Source organism: Oryctolagus cuniculus, chromosome 3 (assembly GCF_964237555.1).
Source record: "Oryctolagus cuniculus chromosome 3, mOryCun1.1, whole genome shotgun sequence".
Classification (NCBI taxonomy): domain Eukaryota; kingdom Metazoa; phylum Chordata; class Mammalia; order Lagomorpha; family Leporidae; genus Oryctolagus; species Oryctolagus cuniculus.
The window spans coordinates 161,074,784-161,095,662 of NC_091434.1; the positions used below are offsets into that span (position 1 = coordinate 161,074,784).

A 20,879-nucleotide genomic window follows, 5' to 3' on the forward strand; every position below is an offset into this window, starting at 1 on the left:
CCAGGAGGAAGCACCTGGCTCCTGGCTTCGGATCGGCACAGTGTGCCAGCTATGGCGGCCATTTAGGGGGTGAATCAACGGAAAAGGAAGACCTTTCTCTCTCTTTCTCTCTCTCTCTCTGCCTGTCAAAAAAAAAATACTATTCATCACAAGGTGGGATTCATCACAGGGAGGTAAGGATGTTTGAACATATGCAAATTAGTAAATGTGATACGCCAAATTAAACAGAACAAAATTTATGCAATCAGTTCAACAGATGTAAAAAATGGCATTTGATAAAATTCAATAATCTTTCATGGTAAAAACCACTGAACAATACAGAAGCTCTTCAAAAAATTAAATTGCTATATGACCAGCAAGACCTTTACTCTGCATATATCCAATAAAAATAAAATCAGTCTGTTGAGGAGACATTGCACTCCATGATTATTGCAATACTATTCACAACAGTGAAAAAATGGAAGCCTAAGTGTCCCAGAGTAGATAAAGAAAATTTGGTGGCCATACACAATGGAATACTATACAGTTATAAAAAGGATGAAACTCTGTCAATTGCAACAACATAGATGGAACTACATTTTATGTTAAGTGAAACAGGCCAGACATATAAAGAAAAGTACTTCATAATCTCACTTACAGAACCTAAAAAAGTTGATCTCTTAGTATGTATGAATAGAATGGTGGTTATGTGAAGCTTAGCAGGGTTCAGAGGACGGAGTGATGGGAAAAGGTTGATTAACAGGTTTTAATTTATTAAGCCAGAAGAAAGCAGCTCTGGCATTCTCTTGCATAGTATAGAGATAACAGTAATGATAGTATAGTGTATTTTTTTACAAAAAGAATGATTTTGAGTGCTTTCACCATACAGAAATCATATGTTTAGGATCTACATTTAATGATTTGAACACCACCCAATGTATACATGTATCAAAATATCACATGGTACTGCATAAACGTGAAATTGTTATGCATCAGTTAAAATTTTCTAGTTAAAAGAATTTCAGTTAATATATATAAGAAGCTATTTTTTTTTTTTTTTTTTTTTACAGGCAGAGTGGACAGTGAGAGAGAGAGAGACAGAGAGAAAGGTCTTCCTTTGCCGTTGGTTCACTCCCCAATGGCCGCCGCGGCCGGCGCACCGCGCTGATCCGATGGCAGGAGCCAGGTGCTTTTCCTGGTCTCCCATGGGGTGCAGGGCCCAAGCACTTGGGCCATCCTCCACTGCCTTCCCAGGCCACAGCAGAGAGCTGGCCTTGAAAGAGGGGCAACCGGGACAGAATCCGGCGCCCTGACCGGGACTAGAACCCGGTGTGCCGGCGCCGCAAGGCGGAGGATTAGCCTAGTGAGCCGCGGCGCCGGCCATAAGAAGCTATTTATTTATAATGCACAATAGAGGGAGAGAGAAAAATTTATTCCATCTGTTGATTCACTTTCCAGATGTCCTCAAAAGCTGGGACTCACCAAGGCCAATGTCACAAAATAGGAAACTTATTCGCTTGTTAGGGGCAGGGCCCCAAGTACCTGAGTCATCTGTTGCTTACAAGGGAGTGCATCAGCAGGAAACTGGATCAGAAGTAGAGGTGGGACTTGATTCTGGCACTCTGATACCTGATGCAGGCATCTTAGGGAAGTTTAACCTGCTGTGCCACAAGGCACATCCTCAGAAAGTTAGATTTTTGACCAATGTGAAAGTCTCTTCAAATATATTCCTAATTTATTATTTACTTTTTAGATTTATTTATTCATTTGAAAGTCAGAGTTACACATAGAGAGAAGGCGAGAGAGGTCTTCCATCCGGCGGTTCACCCCCTAATTGGCCACAACAGCTAGAATTGTGCTGATTTGGAGCCAGGAGCTTCCTCCAGGCCTTTCCACACAGGTGCAGGGACCCAAAGGCTTGGGCCATTCTCTACTGCATTCCCAGGCCAGAGCAGAGCTAGATGAGAAGTGCAGCAGCAAGGACACGAACTGGTATCCCTATGGGATGCCAGCACGACAGGCGGTGGCTTTATCTGCTACTCCACAGTGCCGGCCCCAACCTCATTTATTTATCATTACTTCTGATTAAAAATCTGAATTTCAAACCTAGAAATGATATATATTTTCATTAATAAGAACAAATCAGTGGAAATTACTAATAATTTAGTATTTTTCCTTTAAAAGTACCATTCTTTCAAAATATAATACATAAAACAAATCACAATTTGCTCCTTCTCAGGAGTGAAAATTGTTTAGATGATATATGTACAATAATAAACAGCAAAACTTCTGTTTTATCATTGAAAATACTTACAGTGAATGACATTTAGGACAATGAAGTTTAACAGACTGATAGAGACTTTTGGGCTTATAAGATCTCAATTTTGCTCGGATGCGATACTGTTTAGGAGTTTTTTGTTTCAAAATTGCACACAGTGGCGTTTTCTCCAAGTACTGATGATCTGTAAGTACTGCAAATAATTTTTATGTTAAATCAGAATAATCTACACAAATGTATTTACGACTTACCGCTGTACCCAAAAATATAGTATAAAATCTAATTAAACTGTATTAGCTGTTAACTCCATGAAACCAAACATGCTTTTAATATGTGATATACATCCAAGCCCACAGCATATTACTAGGCACATAGCAGATACTCAACAAACCTAATGAATAAATGCTGGATAACCAGGACAAAAAAGATTTGAACTGTGTAGTCTGTCAAAAAATTTTTTATGGGGGACTACTGGAGATTTCTTGATTAACTCAGAGAAAAGAGCAAGGTTTATTTAATCAATAAAATTATGCTATTTGAGAAATATTAAAATATTTGCTAAACACTGATCTCTTAGTTATCTATTGGCCAGCAGGTTAAATTCTAATTGAAATGCAGTACATTTGCTAAATATTATTTGTCAGCTCCTCTTCATGATATTTCAAATTACAGAATTAACATTTGTAAGAAGGAATCTGACTGTTGGAGTTGGAAGGGACAGTAGGAGTACTATAATTGTCCTGGCAGTGAAAGTAGGAGTTTTAACAGAGGAAAGAGAAAGAGGAGAGAAAGGAATAGGGGAAATGATAAGAAAGAGGAATTAGTCACACTAATAAAAAGCCAGATAAAAGCCTTCAGTACAATTAATAATTGTCTGGGAAGCAGGTAAAATGAATGTCCTCAAGTAAAGGTAGAAAGAAGGTTTGAGATGGTAGTGATCAATTTATAATTGGGTAAATAAAAATTTTTGGTGAACTTCAACTTAAGGTAATAACCCTAACTCTGCTCACTAGATATTCTAGCTTAACACTTTCCTGTGTTTTAGAAAATGAAAAGGAATACACAAACATTATAAACCTCAAATGGCTATGACAATTTCTTTCTGTACCTCACTTTAATCCAACTAAGTCATCACTAAATAAATTTTCCTTCAAGGAAGTTTACAATGGGCCATTTTTGTTTAAAAACAAAATGCCACTGACAGACCTGATCAATTGAGCATTTGCTTCAAATTCATTTTATGGTATAGCTTTTAAATTTCATCTAAAAACACTTTCAAATTGAATGAAAAGCTGAAGAATAAGTAAAGACTTCTGGTAAGCTTTTCATCACGACTTACCAACTGTTATTATCATTGTCTCTGTCTTTATCTGTTTTTCTTCATATACATGTATATTATTTATGACATTTTCCCTCAAAATATCCAGCATGTATTTCATAAGAACAGTACATTTCACTGATATACAATTTTTTCTTTTTCTTTTTCTTTTTTTTTTTTTCTTTTTGACAGGTAGAGATATAGACAGTGAGAGAGACAGAGAAAGGTGTTCTTCTGCTCGTCACTCCCCAAATGGCTGCTACAGCCAGCGCTGTGCCAATCCGAAGCCAGGAGCCAGGTGCTTCTTCCTGGTCTCCCATGTGGGTACAGGAGCCCAAGCACTTGGGCCATCCTCCACTGCCCTCCCGGGCCACAGCAGAGAGCTGGACTGGAAGAGGAGCAACCAGGAATAGAACCTGGCGCCCATGTGGGATGCCAGCGCCGTAGGAGGATTAACCAAGTGAGCCATGGCACCAGCCCCTGACATACAACTTTCAACACCAGAAAATTTAACACTGATTTCACTATCATCAAATCACGTTGTTATTAACATCTGTTTAATAGTCAACAAAGTGTTCTTTTTAGCACTTTAGTTTTGGAACCAAGATACAATCCTGAACATGGATTACAATTACTTTTCACATTTCTTTGGACTTCCTAAATGTGGAATGGGTCCTCAGATTTTTGTGGTCTTTCATGACACTGATATACTTCAAAAGTACAGACCATTTATTTTGTTGGAGAAACATGAAAATGGGTGAGTCTGGCTTTTCCTCAGGCTCATATTTAGATTATGAATTTCTGGCATAAACATTATATAAGTGATACTGTGTATGTCTTAGTATATCACAACCAAGGTTTATGATGTTAATGTTTCTATTACCAGGGGGGTAACTTTGTGCAGTTGAAGGCAGTGTCCAACAGCTTTCTGTACTACACACTTATGGTTTACCTTCTCTGCAATTAAAATGAAGGTACTTGAGAAAACGTGAATATTTTATTCTTCAAACATTTAGGATTCCAACCATTTAGAATCCATTGATTTACATCTAAATCAATAATTACCATGATGGTTGCAAAAAGGTCTTTTAATTTTCTTCTAATTTTATTGTTTCTTTAAATTAATTGCCACTCTTAAAAAGTTTTCCATCCAATTCCTCTTATTTATATATAAGTTTATTATCAACATGGACTCATGCATCATTTTATTCAGTGAGTTCTAATTCACAACTAATATTATTCTGCAGTTCAAATTACTCCAGATTTAAAATGTAATGTTATATGTCATCTGACAGGATCCATCATTAACTCAGAACCTTTTGACTTTCTGGCACTACAAGATGTTTCAGACCTATCTGGTAAGTCCTCTTTCCTGGCTCTGAAATCTGCCATTTCTCTAAGGAGTCTTGATTCCTTTTTCAGGAGTAATATTATTTATAAACCAAGAATGATATACTAAGTAAGCTTATTACTGCTGGAATGCAATTATGTCTAAGCCCCTTCATGGCTCCCAGGAGGGAATATGCACATAGAATACACACACATACTAAACATTCAAATATGCATGTCCGAATATGTATATATGAGTAATATATACACACTACAGTAATACATGCTTTTTATCCAGTCTTTTCCCTTTCCAAATCTGTATCTTTGTTCAATATGAGAAACTGATTTTTACAGTAGCATATTATTTATTAAACTTAATATTAAAACTACATTTCTAAAAAAATAATTTTTTTCTTCTTAGGTATAGAACAGAAGGAAGATATCTAACAGATATACTATTACTACTATCATTAAAATTCTGGGGTATATTTAAGAAGTTCTTTTATGGGAACACTTAAATGCATAATGTGAACTGATTAAAATTAACATCATAGAGTATATTTTATATCCTTAAACTAAAAATAGGTCCTATTATACTGTTAAATATTATAATGATATATTCACAAACCTTAGAGGTATATAAATATAAAATATTTATCATATTTAAAATATGTATTATAAATATTTAAAATATTTATCATATTTAAAATATGTACTGAATGTAAAGACATATCTATATGGGTTCCATTTTATGCCAGTACAGGGTAAGGTAGAGAATTAAGTTAACCAGACATTTTCACCCTCATGAGTATCTGCTCTCACTTTTAGGAAAGAATGGGTTATGTGGTAAGCATAAGGACAGACTTTACTATGCTCATTACTATACTGTATGCCATCTCCAAAATAATACATGTTCTTACTTGTAGCAGACAGCTGTTGACATCTTTCTACCTCATACAGTGATACTGATCCAGAACCTACAGAAAGGAGAAGAAAAAAGGAATTATTTAGTTTGTATAAGTCCATTAAAAATTCAATGTGGCACTGAGAATTCTAACACTGTTAAGTGAAACTGAAGAAAATATAAATAGATATTGAGATATGTGATAGTCAAGATTTGGAAACCTCAACATTGTCAATATATCAACTCTCCCCAAATTAATCTGTAGATTGAATGTCATCTAAAGTCAAAATACAGAGGCTTTATTATGGAACTGAGAAGCAGCTTCTATCACTTAAAGTGTAAATGCAAACAATCTAGAATAGTGAAAAGAATCTTGAAATTCAACAACATTGGAGGATATACACTGCATGACTTCAAGATGTACTACAAAGTTAAAATAAACAAGAAAATATAGTACTGGAATAAGGTCTGACAAATTAATGACATAAAATACAGAGTATAGAAATAGGCACATATTTATATGATTTTCTGATTTTTGACAAAGGCAACAAGTCAATTAAGACATAAAGCAAAATTACTTTTTTTTTTCTTTGACAGAGATGGACACTGAGAGAGAGAGAGAAAGAAAGGTTTTCCTTTTCCATTGGTTCACCCCCCAATGGCCACTGTGGCCAGTGCATTGCGGCCGGCACACCGTGCTGATCCGAAGCCAGGAGCCAGGTGCTTCTCCTGGTCTCCCATGTGGGTGCAGGACCCAAGGACCTGGGCTATCCACCACTGCACTCCCGGGCTACAGCAAAGAGCTGGACTGGAAGAGGAGCAACCTTGACCAGAACCCGGTGCCCATACGGGATGCCGGCACCATAGGTGGAGGATTACCCTAGTGAGCCGCGGTGCTGTCCCGCAAAATTACTTTCAAGAAGTTACACTAACAGTTGGAATTGAGGAAAAGAAAATAGGACATACTTCACATTGTCCTAATAAGAATTAAGGCAGGGGCTGGTGTTCCATATGAGTGCCAGTTCAAGTCTTGGCTGCTCCACATCCAAACCAGCTCCCTGCTAATGCACTGAGAAAGCACAGAGGATGGTCCAAGTACTTCTGCCTCTGCACTGATGACTTCTCATCAGAAACTCTACAGGCTAGAAGGCAATGGCAAGATATAGTTCAAATCTTAAGAGAAAAAAATTGTCAACCCAGAATATTATACCCTGCAAAGCTATCATTTATAAATGAAGGTGAAATAAAGACCTTCCAGAACAAACAGAAATTAAGAGAATGTGTTACCACTAATCCAGCCTTACAAAAGATGCTTAGGGATGTCCTATACATAGAAACACAAAAAGTCATCATTACAAAAGAATGCAAAGACAGAAATCCCACCCCACTGCAGTAAAAGAACAAAAGAAATCCAAAGCAAAGGATAGGAACATTTGTAGAAAAATGGCAGGACCAAGTGGTTAATCATCAGTAGTTACCCTGAATGTAAATGGCCTCAAATTTCCAGTTAAAAAGATATAGACTGGCTGAATGGATTAAAAAATAAGATCCATCTATTTGCTGTCTACAAGAAACACACACCACACCAACAAAGACACACGTAGACTGAAAGTGAAAGGATAGAAACAGATACTCCATGCTAACGGGGGGGAAGGAGGGAGGGAGGGGGCAGATGTAGCCATCCTAATATCAAACAAAATAGACCTCAACACAAAAACTGTTAAAAGAGACAAGGAAGTACACATATGATTACGGGATCAATACAACAGGAAGATGTGACAATAATAAATATATATGCACCCAACTATAGGGTGCCTGGGTAATTAAAATAACTATTAATGGATATAAAGGGAGACACAGACTCCAGTACAATAGTATTGGAGGACTTCAACACCCCACTGTCATGACTTGATAGATCAGCAAGACAGAAAAACAACAAAACAAAGCTAATTGACACTATGGACCAAATGGACCTAACTGATATCTACAGAACTATTCACGTCGCAGTGGCAGAATACACATTCTTCTCAGCAGTGCACAGAACTTTCTCTAAGATAGACAGTATAGTAGACCATAAAACAAGCCTCAGCAAATTAAAATAAAAAATTCAATCATACCATTTACCTTCTCTGATCACAAGGATTAAAACTCAAAACCAAAAACTCAAAGAGCTCAAGAACATATGCAAATACATGGAGACTGAACAATATGCTCCTAAAATGAAGAGTGGATCATAAAAGAAATCAGAAATCAAAAAAATTCTGGAAACAAATGAAGATGACAATACAACATATCCAAACTTATGTGTAAAGCAAAAGCAGTATTAAGATGGAAGTTTATAGCAATTGGTGCCTACATCAAAAATTTTGGAAAATTTTTATGGAAAATTTTTGGAAAAATCATCAAATAAATGAGCTGTCAATGTATCTCAAGAATCTAGAAAACAACAACAAACCAAATGCAAAATTAGGAGAAAAGAAAAGAATTAAAATTAAAGAAGTAATAAAATTGAAACAAAAAATACAAAAGATCAATGAAATGAAGTGCTGGTTTTTTGAAAAAATAAACAAAACAGACACACCATTAGGCCAATTGACAAAAAAAAAAAAAAAAAAAAAAAAAAAAGGCTAAAACGCAAATCACCAAATCAGAGATGAAAAAGAATCATCAGGAATTACTGCAAAAAACTGTATGCCAACAAATCAGGAAAACTTGAAGAAACTGACAGATTCCTGGACACATACAACATACCTAAATTGCATCATGCAGACAGAACACTTACATATATCAATAACCAAGACAAAGATTCAATCAGTAGTAAAGACCCTTCCAACAAATAAAAGCCCAGGTCCTGACAGCTTCACCGCTGAATTCTACAAAACAATCAAAAAAGAAGGAATCCTTCTGAACTCCTCTTTGAAGCCTGCATCACCTTAATACCTAAGCCAGAACAAGATAAAGAGAACTATAGACCAATATCCCTGATGAACATAGATGCAAAAATCATCAACAAAATACTAGCCAATCAAATCCAACAACACATCAGAAATTTCATTCACCCAGATCAAGTGGGATTTATCCCTGGTATACAGGGATGGATCAACATCTGAAAATCAATAAGTGGAATAAACCTCGTTAACAAACTGAAGACCAAAAACCACGTCATTATCTCAATATACACAGAGAAAGCTTTTGAAAAAATTCAACATCCTTTTATGATGAAAAGCTTAAGCAAACTTAGTATAAAAGAACATTCTTCAACATAATCAAATCAATTTATAACAAACCCACAGCCAGTATCCTATTGAGTGGGGAAAAATTGGAGGCATTCTCATTAAGCTATGGAAACACAAGGATGCCCATTCTAACCATTGCTATTTAATGTCCCACAAGTTTTGATTTAGAGGAGGCAAGATGGCGGAATAGGAAGGGAGCACACTGATAGTCCAAGGAGAGACAGTTTAATAAAAGTGGAGATACTGCAGGTTCAAGGAAGAGTAGGGGAGGAAACAGCAGAAGAAACTCTTCCGAAACGCGTGATTCACAGCGGACCTGCGTGGAGAGCGTGGGAGCCCACAGTTTGGGACACCAGCGGCAGACTCAACACACCAGCGCTGGAACGCGAGGTGAGCCGAACCTCAATAGCCCGAGACACCGGCAGGCAAGCAGAGAGAGGAGACTAGAGGGAATGACCCCCGGGGTGGGGGGGAGTTCATCAGGCTAACTGGAAGAGAGAAAGAGAGAAAAAAAAAAAAGGTGACTGGTACGGACTCGGGTTTCTCTCTCTCTGCTCACCTCTCAAGGGCGAGCAAGACAAAGAGCAGGCGCCATCTTGGACATACGTCATAAGCAGAGCGACCTCAGGTCTGCACTGGCCCTGAGCCTAGCAGAAAAACCTGACTCTGGGCGGGGCGAATTAACAGGAGATTAGGACCTAGTAAATTTGTGGTGCTACTGAACTGAGACTGTGAAAAAAGAGACGGTGGGGGAGAGTACTCACGGAATTCACGTGAGCACTCTCCAGAGACGCTACAATTCCATAACTTTGGCAACCCAGTGGGAGACTGAAGGAGAATTTGAGCCCACTCTGAGGGCCGAACAGATTCCCTGTGTGGTCCTTGGGAAAGAGCTTCCGATCTCTGGCTCCTGTGGGTATATCATTTGCCTGCTAAATACCTCCAACTTCGTTCAGCTGTGCAGAATAAATTCCCTTTAGAATCAAAAAAAAAAGAAAGAGAGAGAGAGAGGTTTACCACGCCTAACCTGGGAGTGTCACCTTTGGCACACCAAACAGAGCTCTCAGGCCACACCCATCTCAAGCCCTAAGGCTCCATCAAAAACAGATAGTCCACTTAATCTAGAGTCATAGTATAACAAGAAAAAGCACCACAGTGAAGAAACCAAATATCTCCAATATGCCAAATAACAAACGCAAAAACCGAGGTAATAAAAACAAGGAAGTCACCATGACGCCCTCAAATGAAAAAGACACCCCAATTTAAGATTATGAAGATGATGACATAGAAGAAATGCAAGAAGCAGATCTCAAAAAATTGATAAGAACATTAAGAAGTTCTCAAAAACAAATTCTTGAACTACAGAAATCCTTAATGGACAAGATAGAAAATCTCTCTCGTGAAAATGAAATATTAAGGAGGAATCAAAATGAAACGAAACAACTAGTACAACAGGAAACTGTGATAGTGACTGAAGTGAAGAATTGAATAGATCAAATGAAAAACACAATAGAGAGCCTTACAAACAGAATGGGTGAAGCAGAAGAGAGAATATCGGACTTAGAAGACAGAGAACAGGAAAGGATACAGTCAGACCAAACAAAAGAAGAGGAAATTAGAAATCTAAAACATATTGTCGGGAATCTTCAGGATACTATTAAAAAACCCAACATCCGGGTTCTAGGAGTTCCTGAAGGCATGGAGAGGGAGAAAGGATTAGAAGGCCTTTTTAGTGAGATATTAGCAGAAAATTTCCCAGGTTTGGAGAAGGACAGAGAAATCCTAGTACAGGAAGCTCACAGAACCCCTAATAAACACGACCAAAAGAGATCCTCACCACGACACGTAATTAAACTCTCCACAGTGAAACATAAAGAAAAGATCCTAAAATGTGCAAGAGAGAAACGTTAGATTACTCTCAGAGGATCTCCAATCAGACTCAGAGCTGACTTCTCATCAGAAACCCTACAAGCTAGGAGGGAATGGCGAGATATAGCCCAGGTACTAAGAGAGAACAACTGCCAGCCCAGAATATTATATCCTGCAAAGCTATCATTTGTGAATGAAGGTGAAATAAAGACTTTTTCATAGCAAACAGAAATTGAAAGAATTTGTTGCCACTCATCCAGCCCTGCAAAAGATGCTTAAAGATGTGTTACACACAGAAACACAGAAACACGGTCATCAATATGAAAGAAGGTAAAGGAAGGAAACCAAGGAAGGAAACCTCACAGCAAAAGATCACAGGGAATTCAAAGCATATATTAGAAATTATCTTTGGCAAATGGCAGGGCAAAGTTACCACTTATCATTAGTCACATTGAACGTGAATGGCCTGAACTGTCCAGTTAAAAGACACAGAATGGCTGATTGGGTTAAGGAACAAAACCCATCTATTTGCTGCTTAGAAGAAACACATCTTTCCAACAAAGATCCATACAGACTGAAAGTGAATGGCTGAAAAAAGATATACCATGCCAACAGAAATGAAAAAAGAGCGGTCGTAGCCATCTTAATATCGGACAACATAAACTTTACCACAAAAACCGTTAAGAGAGACAAAGAGGGGCACTATATAATGATTAAGGGATCAATACAACAAGAAGATATAACAATTATCAATGTATATGCACCTAACTACAGGGCACCAGTTTATCTAAAAGATTTATTAACGGACTTAAAGGGAGACTTAGACCCCAATACAATAGTACTGGGGGACTTCAATACTCCACTCTCAGAAATAGATCAATAGGACAGAAGATCAACAAGGATACAGTAGATTTAAACGACACTATAGCCCAAATGGATCTAACAGATATATACAGAACTTTCAATCCTACAGCTAAAGATTTTACATTCTTCTCAGCAGTACATGGAACCTTCTCTAGGATTGACCACATACTAGGCCATAAAGCAAGTCTCAGCAAATTCAAAAGAATTAGAATCATACCATGCAGCTACTCAGACCATAAAGGAATGAAGTTGGAAATTAGCAACTCAGGAATCCCTAGAGCATATGCAAACACATGGAGATTGAACAACATGCTCCTGAATGAACAATGGATCATAGAAGAAATCAAAAGAGAAATCAAAAACTTTCTGGAAGTAAATGAGGATAACAGCACAACATACCAAAACTTATGGGACGCAGCAAAAGCAGTGTTAAGAGGAAAGTTTATATCAATAGGTGCCTACATCAAGAAATTGGAAAGGCACCAAATAGATGAGCTTTCAATTCACCTCAAGGATCTAGAAAACCTACAGCAAACCAGACCCAAATCAAGTAGGAGAAGAGAAATAATTAAAATCAGAGAAGAAATCAACAGGATTGAATCAAGAAAAACATTCCAAAAAATCAGCCAAACGAGGAGCTGGTTTTTTGAAAAAATAAACAAAATTGACACCCCATTGGCCCAACTAACTAAAAAAAGAAAAGACCCAAATCAATAAAATCAGAGATGAAAAAGGAAACGTAACAACAGACACCACAGAAATAAAAAGAATCATCAGAAATTACTACAAGGACTTGTATGCCAGCAAACAGGGAAACCTATCAGAAATGGATAGATTCCTGGACACATGCAACCTACCTAAATTGAACCAGGAAGACATCGAAAACCTAAACAGACCCATAACTGAGACAGAAATTGAAACAATAATAAAGGCCCTCCCAACAAAGAAAAGCCCAGGACCAGATGGATTCACTGCTGAATTCTACCAGACATTTAAAGAAGAACTAACTCCAATTCTTCTGAAACTATTCAGAACAATTGAAGAAGAGGGAATCCTCCCAAACTTTTTCTATGAAGCCAGCATCACCTTAATTCCTAAGCCGGAAAAAGATGCAGCACTGAAAGAGAATTACAGACCAATATCCCTGATGAACATAGATGCAAAAATCCTCAATAAAATTCTCGCCAATAGAATGCAACAACACATCAGAAAGATCATCCACCCAGACCAAGTGGGATTTATCCCTGGTATGCAGGGATGGTTTAATGTGCGCAAGACAATCAATGTGATACACCACATTAACAAACTGCAGAAGAAAAACCATATGATTATCTCAATAGATGCCGAGAAAGCATTTGATAAAATACAACACCCGTTCATGATGAAAACTCTAAGCAAACTGGGTTTGGAAGGAACATTCCTCAATACAATCAAAGCAATCTATGAAAAACCCACAGCCAACATCCTATTGAATGGGGAAAAGTTGGAAGCATTTCCACTGAGATCTGGTACCAGACAGGGATGCCCACTCTCACCACTGCTATTCAATATAGTTCTGGAGGTTCTAGCCAGAGCTATTAGGCAAGAAAAAGAAATTAAAGGGATACAAATTGGGAATGAAGAACTCAAACTATCCCTCTTTGCAGATGACATGATTCTTAATTTAGGGGACCCAAAGAACTCTACTAAGAGACTATTGGAACTCATAGAAGAGTTTGGCAAAGTAGCAGGGTATAAAATCAATGCACAAAAATCAACAGCCTTTGTATACACAGACAATGCCATGGCTGAGGAAGAACTTCTAAGATCAATCCCATTCACAACAGCTACAAAAACAATCAAATACCCTGGCATAAACTTAACCAAGGACGTTAACGATCTCTACGATGAAAATTACAAAACCTTAAAGAAAGAAATAGAAGAGGATACCAAGAAATGGAGAAATCTTCCATGCTCATGGATTGGAAGAATCAATATCATCAAAATGTCCATTCTCCCAAAAGCAATTTACAGATACAATGCAATACCAATCAAGATACCAAAGACCTTCTTCTCAGATCTGGAAAAAATGGTGCTGAAATTCATATGGAGGCACAAGAGACCTCGAATAGCTGAAGCAATCTTGTACAACAAAAACAAAGCTGCAGGCATCACAATACCAGATTTCAGGACATACTACAGGGCAGTTGTAATCAAAACAGCATGGTACTGGTACAGAAACAGATGGATAGACCAATGGAACAAAATAGAAACACCAGAAATCAACCCAAACATCTACAGCCAACTTATATTTGATCAAGGATCTAAAACTAATTCCTGGAGCAAGGACAGTCTATTCAATAAATGGTGCTGGGAAAATTGGATTTCCACGTGCAGAATCATGAAGCAAGACCCCTACCTTACACCTTACACAAAAATCCACTCAACATGGATTAAAGACCTAAATCTACGACCTGACACCATCAAGGTACTAGAGAACATTGGAGAAACCCTTCAAGATATTGGCACAGGCAAAGAATTTCTGGAAAAGACCCGGGAGGCACAGGCAGTCAAAGCCAAAATCAACTATTGGGATTGCATCAAATTGAGAAGTTTCTGTACTGCAAAAGAAACAGTCAGGAGAGTGAAGAGACAACCGACAGAATGGGAAAAAATATTTGCAAACTATGCAACAGATAAAGGGTTAATAACCAGAATCTACAATGAGATCAAGATACTCCACAAAAACAAAACCAACAACCCACTTAAGAGATGGGCCAAGGACCTCAATAGACATTTTTCAAAAGAGGACATCCAAATGGCCAACAGGCACATGAAAAAATGTTCAAGGTTATTAGCAATCAGGGAAATGCAAATCAAAACCACAATGAGGTTTCACCTCACCCCGGTTAGAATGGCTCACATGCAGAAATCTACCAACAACAGATGCTGGAGAGGATTTGGGGAAAAAGGGACACTAACCCACTGTTGGTGGGAATGCAAACTGGTCAAGCCACTGTGGAAGTCAGTCTGGAGATTCCTCAGAAACCTGAAGATAACCCTACCGTTCGACCCAGCCATCCCACTCCTTGGAATTTACCCAAAGGAATTTAAATTGGCAAACAAAAAAGCGGTCTGCACCCTAATGTTTATTGCAGCTCAATTCACAATAGCTAAGACCTGGAACCAACCTAAATGCCCATCAACGGTAGACTGGATAAAGAAATTATGGGATATGTACTCTTTAGAATACTATACCGCAGTAAGAAACAACGAAATCCAGTCATTTGCAACAAAATGGAGGAATCTGGGACACATCATGCTGAGTGAAATAAGCCAGTCCCAAAGGGACAAATACCATATGTTCTCCCTGATCGGTGACAACTGACTGAACACCAAAAAGGAAACCTGTTGAAGTGAAATGGACACTATGGGAAATGGTGACTTGATCAGCATAGCCTGTTAATAAACAACTTAATACATTATCCCTCTTAGTAGTTTTTTTATCTGTTCTACTTATATGACTGGTTTAATTCTGTAATTAATACACAGTTATTCTTAAGTGTTGAAAATTAACCGAAATGTGATCCCTGTTAAACATAAGAGTGGGAATAAGAGAGGGAAGAGATGTATAATTTGGGACATGCTCAAGCTGACTTGCCCCAAATGGTAGAGTTAGAAACATACCAGGGGATTCCAATTCAATCCCATCAAGGTGGCATGGACCAGTGCCATCTCACTATTCCAAGTGATCAATTTCTGTTCACAATTGATCATAATGAAAGGACTAAGAGTCAAAGGGAGCACATAAACATGTCTAGTACTTGCTAACACTAACCGATAGAATAAATAAAGGGGAGAGTGATCCAACATGGGAAGTGAGATACTCAGCAGACTCATAGAATGGCAGATGTCCTAAATAGCACTCTGGCCTCAGAATTAGCCCTAAAGGCATTCGGATCTGGCTGAAAAGCCCATGAGAGTATTTCAGGCATGGAAAGCCAAGACACTCTGGCAAAAGATCTCTGTGAGTGAGATCCCAGTGGAAAGAACAGGTCATCAAAGAAGGAGGTACCTTTCTCTGAAGGGAGGAGAGAACCTCCACTTTGACTATGACCTTGTCTAAACAAGATAAGAGTCGGAGAACTCAGAGGGCTTCCATAGCCTTGGAAACTCATGACTGGAGCATAGGGAGATTACTGATGCCATAGACAGGAGTGTCAATTGGTAAAGTCAACAACAGGAGTCACTGTGCACTTACTCCTCATGTAGGATCTCTGTCCTTAATGTGCTGTGCATTGAGATTTAATGCTATAACGAGTACTCAAACAATATATTTCACTTTGTGTTTCTATGGGGGTGCAAACTGTTGTAATCTTTACTTAATTCATACTAAACTGATCTTCTGTAAAAAAAAAAAAAAGAAATTATCAATTCCCAACTTGACTCTCACTGGGATTAAACATGACAATAGGTCTGATCTGATTTCATCATCATTTAAAAAAAATCATCTATTATTTTTCACTTTTTGTTTCTGTGTGGGAGCAAACTGTTGAAATCCTTACTTAAGGTATACTAAGCTGATCTTCTGTATATTAAGATAATCGAAAATGAATCTTGATGTGAATGGAAGGGGAGAGGGAGTGGGAAAGGGGAGGGTTGTGGGTGGGAAGGACGGTATGGGGGGGAAGCCATTGTGATCCATAAGTCGTACTTTGGAAATTTATATTCATTAAATAAAAGTTAAAAAAAAAAAAAGTCCCACAAGTTTTAGCTACAGCCACCAGGAAAGAAAAAAATCAGACAGACACAAATACGGAAGGAAGACATCAAACTATCCCTATTTGCTGATGACATGATTCTATATACAGGAAACCCAAAAGACTCTATGGACTAGTAGAACTCATAGAAGAGTTTGGTAAAGTAACAGGATATAAAATTAACACACAAAAATTAACAGCCTCTGTATACTGAGGCAATGCCATACCTGAGTAAGATCTTCTAAGATCAATCCCATTCACCATAGCTACAAAAAAATGTAAATACTTTAGAATAAATTTGACCAAGGATGTCAAAAATCCCTATGATGAAAATTATAAAATATTAAAGAAATAGAAGAAGACACAAAATGGAAAAATCTTCCATGTTCATGGGCTGGAGGAATCAATACCTTCAAAATGTCCACACTACCAAAAGCAATTTATAGATTCAATGCAATCCCAAAATACTAATATTTTTCTCAGATATAGAAAAAATGATGCTAAAATTAATAGGGAAACACAAGAGATGCTGAATAGCTAGTGCAATCTTAATAAAAACAAAGCTGGAGGCATCACAATACCAGACCTGAAGACATACTACAGGGCAGTTATAATCGACACAGCCTGGTACTAGTACAAAAATAGACATGCAGACCAATGGAACAGAATAGAAATTCCAGAAATCAATCCACACATCTACAACCAACTTATCTTTGACAAAAGAGCAAAAATCAAGATAGTCTCTTCAACAAATGGTGATAGGAAAACTGGATCTCCACATGCAGAAGCATGAAACAAGACCCCACTTAACACCTTATACAAAAATCCACTCAAAATGGATCAGACCTAAATCCATGACCCAATATCATCAAATTATTAGAGCAAATTGGGAAAACCCTACAAGCCATTGGCATAGGGAAAGAATTCTTGGAAAAGACCCCAGAAGCACAGACAATCAAAGCCAAAATCAACAAGTAGTTTTGCATCAAACTGAGAAGCTTCTGCATTGCAAAATAAACACTCAGCAAAGTGAAGAGGCAACTGATAGAATGGGAGAAAATATTTGCAAACTATAAAACTGTACATTCTGAAAGTTAATCCTTTGTCAAAGAGTTCAAGAAACTAAACAACCACAAAACAAATAACCTAGTCAAGAAATGGGCAAAGGACCCAAACAGACATTTTTCAAGAGAGGAAATTCAAATGGCTAATAGACACATGAAAAAATGTTAAGGATCACTACCCATCAGGAAAATGTCAATTAAAATCACACCGAGGTTTCACCTCACCCCCATTAGATTTCTAGGCCCTCATACAGAAATCAACAAAAAATAAATGCTATTGAGGATGTGGAGAGGTAGCTTAATCCACTGTTGGTGGGAATGTAAACTGGTACAACCACTGTGGAAGACAATATGGAGGCATCTCAGAAAGCTTAATATAGACCTATCATATGACCAGCCGTCCACTCCTGGGAATTTATCAAAGGAAATGAAATAGAGATGTGTACACTCATGTTAATCTCAGCTCAATTTACAATAGCTAAGATATGGAATCAACCCAGATATCCAACAAGTGAGGACTAGATAAATAAATTATGGTATATATACACTATGAAATACTACATAGTGGTAAAAAATTGAAAACCTTTCATTTACAAGAAAATGGATGCAGCTGGAAGCCATTATACTTAGTGAAATAAGCTAGTCACAAAAAGACGAATACCACATTGTCTCTCTGATCTGTGGTAAATAATAGAGTACCTAACATGTAAACTGTAGGAAAAAACTGACACTTTTTTTTTAATTTTTTTAAACTTTTATTTAATGAATATAAATTTCCAAAGTACAGCTTATTGGTTACAATGGCTTCCCCCCCATAACGTCCCTCCCACCCGCAACCCTCCCCTTTCCGACTCCCTCTCCCCTTCCATTCACATCAAGAATCATTTTCGATTCTCTTTATATACAGAAGATCAGTTTAGCATACATTAAGTAAAGATTTCAACAGTTTGCTCCCACACAGAAACAAAGAAACAAAGTGAAAAATACTGTTTGAGTACTAGTTATAGCATTAAATCTCAATGTACAGCACATTAAGGACAGAGATCCTACATGAGGAGTAAGTGCACAGTGACTCCTGTTGTTGACTTAACGAATTGACACTCTTGTTTATGGCCTCAGTAATCACCCTAGGCTCTTGTCATGAGTTGCCAAGGCTATGGAAGCCTTTTGAGTTCACCGATTCTGATCATATTTAGACAAGGCCATGGTCAAAGTGGAAGTTCTCTCCTCCCTTCAGAGAAAGGTACCTCCTTTTTTGATGACCTGTTCTTTCCACTGGGATCTCTCTCGCGGAGATCTTTCATTTAGTTTTTTTTTTTTTTTTTTTTTTTTCCCCCAGAGTGTCTTGGCTTTCCATGCCTGAAATACTCTCATGGGCTTTTCAGCCAGATCCACATGCCTTAAGGGCTATTTCTGAGGCCAGAGTGCTGTTTAGGACATCTGCCATTCTATGGGTCTGCTGTGTATCTCACTTCCCATGTTGGATCGTTCTCTCCCTAAGATGCACTGATTTTAAAAATCCTTTGCCTTTACTGCCAAGGAATAATTTTTTTTAAGTTTGTTTGGCTTTTTTTCCCCCTTTTTTCTTCATACTTATCAGTGAACTCTACTCAGTGTAGGGTTAATTTTATGAGTATAAATATTATCTGAAAATTTGAATGCTGTAAAAAAATTAGAATGGTAAAAGAAGAGGGAAGAGAAACGAGGGCAGAATAAGGGTGGCAGGGAGGTATGGGGGGAAGAATTCTCATGTTCCCAAATCTGTATATATTAAATGTGAGGTTGTATTCTTTAAACAAAATAATTTAAAAAGTCACCAGCATTACAAAATACCTTCTAAAATGAAGAACAGACTTAAAAAGTATCCATATTTTGCTGGAGGTGGTGTTGTGGCACAGTAGGTATCAAATATGGGCACCAGTTCAAGTCTCACCCTGCTCCTGTTACTAGCCTGGAAAAGCAGCTGAGGATGGTCCAAGTGCTTGGGCATCTGTACCCACATGGGAGACCAGGAAGAAACTCCTGGCTTTGGAGCAGCCCAGATCTGGCTATTGTGGCAATTTGGGGAGTGAATCAGAAGATCATAGTTTCTTTCTCTAACCCAGCGTTTCAAATAAATAAATAAATCTTTTTTTAAAAAAAGTAGTGTATTTTGCAACTACTTTAGCTTACATTCTTTTATTGATAACAGCATATTATAATTTATTTTATGTGTCATCATACATGTGTACAAACACATGCATCACCAGTCCTCGTTCCTTTATATCATTAATCAATGCCTAAGGATGTCTGAAGCTGACATGGTATAATTTCACTCAATTTGTTTTATCAATATCTATCATTCCAACAAGAGGTAGAAACAATGAAGATACCATTAAACAAAAGTCAACTAAGAAATTAAAATGCAATAAAACCACCAACAGTTTGGGTTCCAAGATGGTGGAGTAGGGAGGGAGCTAACTGCTAGAGCCAAAGAGAAGACAGTTTTAAGGTGGAGATAGTGTAGTCTCAGGAAAGAGGGAAAAAAAGGCAGAGGAAAGTCTACCAAAATTAGAGGGACACGATGGACCTACATGGAGGGCATGGGCACCCGTGGCTCGGGACTCCAACAGCAAGAGCCTACTCACCAGCACTGAAAGGTGAGGTGAGAGGAGACTGTAATAGCCCAAGCTACTAGTGAAAAACTGGTAGAAAGAGCCTAGAGGGAACAAGGCTTGAAGTCCCCTGGAGGAAAGTATAATAGACAAACTAGAGGAGAGAAAAAAAAAAGGACTGTACAGAGACACTTCTCTCTCTCTGATCACCTTACAAAGGCGTACAAGCCGATAGTGTGGGTACCATTTTGGACATACGTAACAGCTGTGCCAGCTTGTGTCTACGCCTGGCAATCAGCTGAGCAGAGATTCCTCACTCTGGTGGAGAGACATAACAGGGAGCTAGGAGCCTGTGACTGTGTGAAGCTTCTGAACTGGGACTGTGAAGAACAACCACAACCACAACCACAACAACAACAACAAAAACTGAGGGTGTGTGGGAGAACTCACGGTGTGGCTTTGATTATGAGCAGTCTCAGTGGGAGAAGCCACAAGCTTGGGGTTGTTGGTTACATGGTGAGAGACACTGAACTTACACTGAGGACTACACAGATCCTTGGTGTGTTCCTTGGGACAGAGCAGATGAACATTATACCCATTGGGGCTAGCACTCAGGCACTGGTCTCCATCAAGGAGAAAAGCTCAGCTGAGCAGAATATACACTTCCCTTCTGATTTAAAAAAATATAAGATTTACAGTGGCAAA

At 38.1% G+C, this 20,879-nt stretch overlaps 1 protein-coding gene across 18 annotated transcripts in view; it reads right to left on the reverse strand.

Moving 5' to 3' along the window:
- Nucleotides 1-20,879, reverse strand: part of POT1 (protection of telomeres 1) — a 161,173-nt gene that overhangs the window by 53,440 nt on the left and 86,854 nt on the right. For 10 of the 18 annotated variants that reach the window (XM_070071278.1, XM_051848937.2, XM_051848936.2 and 7 more), the window contains 3 exons: nt 16,744-16,782; nt 5,825-5,881; nt 2,294-2,450 (listed from right to left, as the gene is read on the reverse strand). In XM_070071278.1, the coding sequence (XP_069927379.1) occupies nt 2,294-2,450; nt 5,825-5,881; nt 16,744-16,782 (253 nt within the window). The remainder of the gene's footprint in view (nt 1-2,293; nt 2,451-5,824; nt 5,882-16,743; nt 16,783-20,879) is intronic. The other 8 variants (XM_008258246.4, XM_070071280.1, XM_070071275.1 and 5 more) reach the window with 1 other exon arrangement.